The sequence below is a fragment of the Cajanus cajan genome, chromosome 7 (assembly GCF_000230855.2).
Source record: "Cajanus cajan strain Asha chromosome 7, NIPB_CcT2T_4, whole genome shotgun sequence".
Taxonomy (NCBI): domain Eukaryota; kingdom Viridiplantae; phylum Streptophyta; class Magnoliopsida; order Fabales; family Fabaceae; genus Cajanus; species Cajanus cajan.
Window position 1 is genome coordinate 48,520,294 of NC_138523.1, and position 9,361 is coordinate 48,529,654.

Here is a 9,361-nt window from a genome sequence, read left to right on the forward strand (position 1 = left end):
CGATTTTACTTTCACTTAATTAATGAATCGATTATGCTAATTTATACTGCAAATATATTCAAAATTATAAATTGATTCTAATTCTGGTTATGTTACAACTAGCGAGGATACGACAATCTTTGTGGATATCATCACAACTGGCCAAATCATGGACTCTATGACCTAAAACCATTACTAGTACGGCAAGTCATGTTCCATCATATCATACTACTACAAAATTGGGAATATTTCAGCCTCGTACTCCATTGAGATATGAAAGGCGAAAGATGAATGACAAGCTTTAGCATATGCTGGTTAGCTATAGCACCTCACCTGTCCAGACTGCCATGTGAGCAGCAATCACTCTGCAGAGCTTATGCATTTGTTGCAGCCTGCGGCAGCGATAGAAGTAACCATTTTCATAAATAACGGTCCTACTTGCGCCGTCTATGTTTAACTTTCACAATTTTTCGACCAGATTTGGCACCACCACCACCATCTGTGCCCAGTGAGAAACTACCTCCTAGACTACCAGAAGCCTGGAATGGAGAAGGGTTCTCTGAAGCAATATTCTGTTGACAACCAAACTGGAAAGGACTGGCTCCTGACGGAGTTGATGATCCAAATACAAAATTAGATTGAACTGGGGCAGGTTGCTGACCAAATATTGGAGTCGCACGTGGAGTAGCTTGAACTGTATACTCAGTCATACTGTCCATACTCATCTGATCATTATTGACAGGAACGGTGAAGACAGGATTAGGACTTCCAAAAGCAGGCTGTGTGGAGGTAGAGGCTGCTGCTGAAGTGAATGGGAATTGAGTTGATTCATTGTTGGTTGATGAAAACATCGTCGGTAAGCTGGCAGAACAAACAGATGTGGCGGAAGTTCCAAAGGAAAACCCAGAAGCAAATGGAGACTTGCTGGTCTGCCAACTAGACCCAAATAAAGTAGAACTTACACCACTATTGGAGATAACAGGGTTGACCTCTGAAGAGGAAGCAGAAGTGCCAAGTCCAAAAGTAGTGCCAGAACTGAAAGCATTTGATGCAGAACTTGAAGAAGGAAACAACGAACTCCCAGAAGAAAATGTGCCACTTGCTGAAGGACTGGATGAAGGTAATGATAAACTGCTCGAAGAAAACAGTGTGTTCCCAATCAGTCCAAATGAAGGGGACGACGGTGATGAACCAAATAGAACTGACTGTGTCTGAGTAGAAGTTGCAAACCCACTTGTAACAGAAGATGACTGGGCACCAAGCACAGAATTACTGCAAGAACCAATGACAGAACTCTGAGACTGGCTATTTACAGTTGTCATTGTTGAAGAGTTAAAACCAAACATACCACTCCCTGCAGATGTGCTACCAAAGGCAGTGCTGCTAAGACTACCGATTCTTGTGTCCTGGTTGCTAGTTTCCGGCAGTTCTGAACCAGAAGATGAAGTTGTTGATGAAGATGCCGCCACTGGGGTGGAGGAACTGCTATTAGTTGATGCAATTGTCGCAGAAGTGGTAGTTGCCATGCCATTGCCAGTAGAATCCGCAGTAGCATTAGTGGCAGCAGATGAACTACTGAATATATTCTGATTATTTGATACAAGAGGTGGAAAAGAAGAAAATGAAGGGCTTGAAAAAAGACACCCGTTACTTTGATTTGAATTGGGGCCATACGCGAATATACTCTTGGATGATGTCAACAATGATGTTGAGGCCGCAGATGAATTAGCTAGTTCTGATGCCCTAACAGAAGATCCAGTACCCATATCAGTCTCAGTATTGCCATTACCAGATTCCTGAACTTTTGGCATCGAATCAGTTGTACCAACAACAGTAGTTGAGCTGCACGTGAGTCGTGAAGGGAACACATTCAGCACATGAATCAATGTAACACTTTATGGAACACATAATATATGATGGCAAATATTTCTGTTGAAATTCAATTGTACAAGGTATTAAAAATAGAGCAAAAGCGTAATTATGACACATCACAGAAATCAAACAACCAAATTGATAAAGGTAATAAAAAATGTTTATTTTAATTGTCAGGCATTTAAACTACCCAAAGTTCAAGATAACAAATAAAGGATGGCAACTTTTATGACCCAGTAACAGACTGCATATGCAAATCAAGAAAAAGTGTATGTAGTGAAACAGGTGGAATGGCAAAAAAAATAATCAGTGAAACCCAATGTGATTATGCTGTGATAGAAGATCAAAATATCTCTCAGCTAGATAGGGTGGCTAAAGGCCCAACAAGAATATTCTATCTTCTAGCTTAACCATGGGGACTTCAGTTTCCTACAGGGCTGGGAGTAATAGCTCTTCTCTGTCTGTCTTACTGTCTTGGGATTGTCTAATTGTAATATCATTCACAGTAAATTGGCTAAATATTATTTCAAAGAAAAGTAAACAAATCTAGAATATTGGCTAGAATATTTTCTCTTCCAATAGTAAGCTATTAGCCATCCGGCCAATCCCCAGTCAAAACAAAGGTGTTGTCACTTTCCAAAAGTCACCTAATAAAAATTACTCTAAAGTCAAAAACTGAAAAGACCTTGTTGGTAGAGGCAAAACCCCCAGAAATTTGGAATGCGTTGGTTTCTAGCTGATGGTGAAAAACAAAAGGAAAAAAAAAGGCAGAACAGACAAACCCCTAAAAAAAACCTTTGTGTTTAAACAATTGAGTTGAGAACAGTTTTCACAAACACAATAAATTTCATGGATTGAGAAATGCATGCTGTTGAAATATTAGGAACAAAGGAAGATTGAGCTTGACTATTGGATTTCAACCGAAGATATTCTTGATATTCCTCCGCAGAAAATTTTTGATCAGATTTAGAGTCTTCAATTTTGGAGACATTGGCAGTTTTTTCAGGAAAGCCATGCAAGGAATAGCAAGTCTCTTGAGTATGACCCATTCTTTTACAATATGAGCACTGGGGCCGACCACTCCTGCCACCACGTCCTCCACGGTTTCCACGACCTCCTCTTCCTCGGGTAGAAACCATTGCTGAAGATTCAGTAGGTTCAACCAAACTTGCACTATTTTTCGAACTTGGAACTCGAAGAAGACGTGTTACAAGGTTCTCCATTGAAGGGATTTCTTGATCTGTCAAAATCTGGTCACGAATATGATTAAAATTATAGTTCATGGCACGCAGAATCAACACCATACACAACTTATCAAGTTTCTTTTTCATCTCTTCCACAGAATCAGCTTCTAAAAACATTTTCAGCTCCTCAGCTACTGATTGTGCTTGGGCAATGAAAGAGACCATGTCATCATCAGTTTGTTTGAGAGATGCTAATTTGTGAGCTGAATCATATAGACGTTGAATGTCATTGGCAAATATAATTTGAGCTTTGTTCCAAAAGGAATGACAAGTTTTGAAAGTTCTCAAGATTCCTAAAATGTTGGGCTCTACTGACTGCCACAGCAAAGCACACAGTTGAAAATCAAGCTTTTTCCACAGTTCTTGACTCTCAGAGGGTATTTCAGTAATATCCTTCTCCAAATGGTCATGATATCCCTGCCCAAGAAACCATAACTCTACGGAGGCAGACCAAGACAGGTAGTTTTTGCCATTAAGTTTCTCTGCTGTTATTGTGGGAGTTCCAGAAATGGAAAAAATAGGGCCAGAGCTGGACATGTTGCTGTAATAGATGAAAAAGAAAGCCCAAAAGGAAGAGAGAAACAGACCCACTCTCCAACTAGACCAGAAAATAACAAAGAGAGCTTTGAAACAGACCCAGAAGGTGTCAACGACGAACTGTTGGTGGCGTGGCCGTTTTCCGGTGGCTGCAGATCGGTACGTTAACAGTGCACGCCTGGTGTAGCAGCCCAAAGATGCAGCGCGTGAGAAGATGTGAAGAGGCTTTTGCCTCTGTGACCACTTGGGTTGGGTTGCGTTTGACAAGGCGCACCAACCCCTAGGGTTCGCCGGAAAATTTCCGGCGGCGGACGGCGGCCGGAGACAACGAGCGGCGGTGGACAATGACAGGCAGAGCGGGTCAAACCCGCTCTGATACCAAGTTGAGAAAACTGACGGAATATGAGAGAAAAGCTAAAGTGTGTGTAATACACTTAGAGCACCTCCAATGGGAGGTGCTTAGTGGGTTGCTTATTGTTAAGGAACGGTTCTTGTAAGAAACTCCTGTTGGAGTGATCTTACGTGGCAACCCAGTTGCTTAAAAATTTTTCTTTGTTGCTTCTACAAGCAACGGTGCTTAGCACTGAGAAGAGGCATTTGATTGGTTGAATCGGATCTACGTGGAACCCTCCAAACAACCAGTCCCGACAGCCCCCGAACCAGAACCCCCTCCCCGCGCGAACCCCTTCCCCGCGCGCAGCTTTCGACCGGACCCCCTCCCCCTGCGCGCAGCTCCGACCAGACCCCCTCCCCTGCGCGCGCGGCTCCGACCGGAACCCCCCTCCCCCTGCGCGCGCGGCTGCCGACCGGAACCCCCCTCCCCCTGCGCGCGCGGCTGCCGACCTGAACCTCCTCCCCCGTGTGCGCGGCTCAGCAAATAGAGAGAAAGAGAGACGGAATTTGAGAGTTTGAGAGAAAGAGAGACCGAGGAGAATTTTTAATATTATTTTATTATTGTAATTTTTAATATTATTTTATTATTGTAATTTTTTAATTATAATTTTTATTATTGTAATTTTTTATATTTTTTTATTATTGTAATTTTTTAATTATGTAATTTGTTTGGTTAATTATTTATATTTATATATTATTTATAATAATTAATTTTATAAAAATTTATCATAAAATATAGTATGAGGTGTCAAAAAGTGTAGTATGAGTTGTAAAAAAGTAGGGGTGCTTATAAGCAATTTCCATTGGAGCAAAAGTTGTAAAAATATAGTATGAGTTGCTTATGAGTGACGTGGCACAGTGGGACCCATTTAAAGTGGTTGGGAGTTGCTTATAAGCAACTCCCATTGTAGATGCTCCTAGCTCCAAAACATTTATATATATATATATGTGCTTAGAGAGTACAAGATAAGACAGAAAAGGAGATACAGCAGTCTGATCCCTGACACAGCCACCAACATTAGTAAAAGTATGTCTCAAAAAGAAAAGAAAAAAGTAATAATTACACCTATAAAATACATTAAACTTAACAAAAGACTAACCTGATTAAGCTTCCCAGCTTTAGGTCAGAAGAAGCACCAAGTTTTAGAAAAGTGGATTTTCCATCAACTGATGATGAAGCGGAAAATGGCATTGGTGGAACCTTGTTAAAAAAAATATTGGGGCATAAGTCCACCAATGGAACATCAGCAACAGGCTCCTTGGATGAAGCCACTTTTTCAAAACCAAATATTGGACCTGGTATGGCTATCTCCTTTGATGGAGCACCAGGAGCAGTTAACCCTGTTGATGAAACAACTTTATTCCCAAAAGTAAACAGAGGAGGTTTAGCAATTGATCCATTTTGTGAAGGCTTCTCAAAACCAAAACTTGTTTGTGTAGCTTCTGTAAATGGCTTGAAGGTTGGATCAGGGATGGATGATGTCGTAGAGGTTGATGCATCAACTTCCTCACCAACCATAGACTCATCAGCAGTCCTAATATGAGCCTCACCATCAATTGTAGAACTTTTAGGTGGCATTATTACAGGTAATGCTGATGGATTCTGCTGTTCAATTGCTTCAGTGCCAGAGGTAGTTTCCTTAATCACAACAATGGAGCTCGTCATTTCTTTCTCAACAGGGGAAAAGGAGCCAGCTCCATCTGGATAAGCATCATCATCCAGATCCAGACAATCCTTTTATAAGAGACAAGAATAGTAAATATCACAACTTGAGGTTGAAATGTTGAATAATATTTTATATTTGAAAACTAAACTTACAAATTATTCTGATTGGAATCATATTAAATACAACTATTTCAATAAGATCTAAGAAACAAATTGTTGTAAATGGAAGCAACACTTTGCTGTTAGAAAGCAGCCTACAAAGTTAGAAATGTGGTTATTCCGACTTCACTAATGAAAACCTCCCACATACCCCATATATAAAAACCAACATTTCAAATCATCACAACTACACAAACCAATGGATATCTATAAAAAAATCTCATACCTCGTGTGCGCTCATACAGAATGCCCCCTTATTTTGTGGAGGGTTGGAAACAGATTTTATCATAAAAGAATCCCCAGATTTTGCACCAGACAAATATTGATTCCTTGGGTTTGTAGCATGTTCAGTTGTTACAAGTGGAAGTGATCCATCAGAAAAAGCAACAAGCTTCAATGAACCATTTTCAACCTTATCTCTCTGATAATTTAACTTTTGATTCTGAGCACTTGCTGAAAAAGTTCCAAATTGGCCATCTAATTTATTACCATGTACACTGTCCAGCAATTTCGACGAATCTACTATTTCCAAGCTTCGAAGAGCCTGTCCACGTAACATGGAAGCCGATAACTTTGTTGGTGAATTATCGTGCACATTTGGTAGCATTAATTCAGATGATTTTTCTTTTGGAGAAACAAACTTATCAAGTTGCTGCAGTATTTTTGAAGCCATTTTACTGGATTCTGATGGGAAAAGGGAAAAGCTCGAACTAGGTATAACATCATCCACATTTTCTTTAGATAATTTCATATGGTTATGCTTAACTTCATCCAGTAGAATGGGATTCTGTATGGAAGAAGAGTGTCTCTGAGCAGCATCCACAATCATTCCACTCCTAGCAACAGATAAAGAGCTACCAGAAATAGGTAAGCATGAAAGACTAGACTTCTGACGAATTCGACGTAGAGGACCAACAGATCCTATATCACTATCCAATACTGAACTTCTACGCTTTACTGCCTACAAAAATAAGAAAAGCACAACACAAACTCTTGTAACGTATGTGAAATATACATTGAAAGACATGACATCTAACTCAAGTTCTTATACCCCTAGTTTAGATCTACAAAGCATGTCATGATCCAATGCAGACTGACTTGAAGATGATGGCTCACCTTCAAAAGTATGCCCACCACCCTGTAAAACACAAACCAGATCAGAAATTTGGTCCTAGAAACATTATGATAAAAAAATGTCTCATTTAGGAAAAAGACCTTGAGAGTGGATGTTAGATAAATTCTGGCATATGGTGTTCGAGCCATACTATATATTGCAGATCTGCCACGATATCTTGCGGTCACAAAGCCATTTTCATGAACTGCAGCATGTCTAGTAGCCCTTGGCACAATGGACATAATAGGGGATTTAAGAGGAAAGTTTTCACTGTTTACATGAGTTGGATCCTCCCTGAGTGCAGGAGTTTGCACGCCTAAAATTGAAGTGGATACCTTGGAAGGCCTGCTCCCCATGTAAGACTTTGCAAGCTCCGCGGGTGAAGCAGCATCCTCAATAGGAAACTAGGGAGGGACATTGCAAATCAATATGTGTGAGATGGAGCACAAAGAGAAATCAGTAATTTCCAATCCACAAAATATAATCGAACACATATGATGACTATGAAGGCAAATTCTCATACACTTTTAGTAACAAGTGGGGTTACAACAAGACCATTTTCAATCAAATTTTGGGCAGGTGCTTTGGGATATTGTATTTGTCCACTAGGCAACATAGGTTCTGAGGGAATCATTTCTGTCCCCTTCTCTTCTTCCCCGACAGGTGTGTTCACAGTTCTTGAATGCATAAGTGCTGTCAAATGATCAATTTCAGATCTGTGGAATAACATACAAATATAAGAACATCAGTACAGAATCAACAAAAAATGATCACAAGAGGAATACTATTATCGAAGTAACCCAGAATGGCATGAACAGGTTATGGACAACAGGAAGAAGTATAATCAAATTCATTGCTACATGAACTACATAAAACTTCAAAATTTACATATTAAGTGCAAATTTTACAAAAGCAACGATATATATAAAATATTAAAAATTAAAATAAGTTATAAGTTATTATAACAGAAAAAAGTAAAAACAGATGCATCTTAACAAGAACCCTAAACCCTAAACTAAAATAAATGTCTGGAAGTAAAAATCAACACAAAGTAACTCAAAATAAAGTAATATACAACAATAATATTCAAAATCAATTCAATAAAGACTTCCTAACCCACTGACAAAGTGTAGATTTTACGATATGACATCATTAAAATGATTTGTATGAATATGTATATTTTGTATTTATAGTTATTTTCATTATTTAGAACACGGATTAAATTTCAACAAAAAAAATTGCTCAAATTAAATATAAATTTGACAACTAAATACTAAATCAATGATTATTCATGCACACTTATGATTTCGGTAATTGTGTCTTGAAACAGTATACACATACATATAGAGTGCGAATACAAATAAAAGGCTGATCACAATCAAACACACTAATCATATCCTGCCGCTATTACCATGTGATGATCTAATATAAACATGTGCTACATATGCTATTTCTAACACACATGATCAAAACATGCCTGGTGAAAGTCTTCTGCTTTAATAGTTTCTCAAGTTCAGTTAATCCACCTCCATCAGAAGAATTGATTGGAGCATCACTTTCACCAACAGGTTCTTGTTGCATGCCAGATGAATTGTTTGCAACCTGTTTTCTCAAGTAACAAAATGACAAAGCAAAATGATGATGAGAACAACAAAACTGTTTCACCAACCAAAACAGAACATTGCAGCTCCAATGCTGCATAATCAGTAGAAATGAAAACAACCTTTCCAACTCCAATACACATCACATCACCCCACCCCCCAAAAGCATATAAATCCTCAATAGACGCAAATGGTATCACAACATACAGGGAATGTGCATACTTACAAAAGCAGCTTCTTCCTGATTATTGTTCCTCACTTCCTGTTCCGTTTCTGTGCCCAAAAAAAAACCCACAAAATGACAACAAATAACATGAATAAAAAATCTTTAATGCACAATTCTTAACAATAAGAATAATAATCTAACTCCCGCCCTGTGCTTAACACTGACGAAAGCGACATTAATTGGAAAGTAATTAGCAGAATGGCGAAACAAGTGAAGCATGCACTGAAGAATTGATAAGTAATGAACCCTAACAACAATGTCAAAGGGAGAACCTGGAGAAGGTGGTGGAAGGCGCTTGCGGAAAAGAGAGGAGAAGAGAGAGTGGGCGCTGTAAGTGATGAGCCTGTGAGCGGGAGCCACCAGCTTCGAGAACCAACGGTTGTTAGTGTTAGGGTTTGTGGGGAACGTTGGGGGACGATCGTACGGCGTCGTTGGGGTCCTGTTGCGAAAGGAGCGTTTGCGGAACTTGCCTCCTGCTCCCCCTTCGTATGCCTTCCCGTTCTCTTCCGTCGCCATCACAGGGAGTGTGTTAGTTCGGGGATACACAAAAAAGCAGAGTACAACTTAGGG

At 39.5% G+C, this 9,361-nt stretch overlaps 1 protein-coding gene across 2 annotated transcripts; it reads right to left on the reverse strand.

The window, feature by feature from the left end:
• Positions 1-55: 55 nt before the first annotated feature.
• On the reverse strand, positions 56-9,361 carry LOC109804781 (nuclear pore complex protein NUP1). 2 transcript variants are annotated; one of them, XM_020366628.3, is made up of 9 exons: positions 9,064-9,361; positions 8,792-8,838; positions 8,442-8,566; positions 7,488-7,680; positions 7,066-7,368; positions 6,902-6,988; positions 6,077-6,811; positions 5,126-5,760; positions 56-1,821 (listed from the first exon to the last, which is right to left on the reverse strand). In XM_020366628.3, the coding sequence occupies exons 1-9, from the start codon at positions 9,305-9,307 to the stop codon at positions 414-416; spliced, it is 3,777 nt and encodes a 1,258-aa protein (XP_020222217.2). In that variant the 5' UTR covers positions 9,308-9,361; the 3' UTR covers positions 56-413. The 2 variants fall into 2 exon arrangements, with proteins under 2 accessions (XP_020222217.2, XP_020222218.2); XM_020366629.3 differs by having other exon boundaries at positions 8,788-8,838; positions 9,064-9,141.

Excerpts from the sequence above, each read along its gene's own strand:
- LOC109804781 (XM_020366628.3), bottom strand. The coding sequence starts at position 9,307 with ATGGCGACGGAAGAGAACGGGAAGGCATACGAAGGGGGAGCAGGAGGC. Across the intron at positions 8,567-8,791 it reads ATCAGGAAGAAGCTGCTTTT|GTTGCAAACAATTCATCTGG; the intron begins GTAAGTATGCAC and ends TTGAGAAAACAG. Across the intron at positions 6,812-6,901 it reads TTTGTAGATCTAAACTAGGG|GCAGTAAAGCGTAGAAGTTC; the intron begins GTATAAGAACTT and ends TTATTTTTGTAG.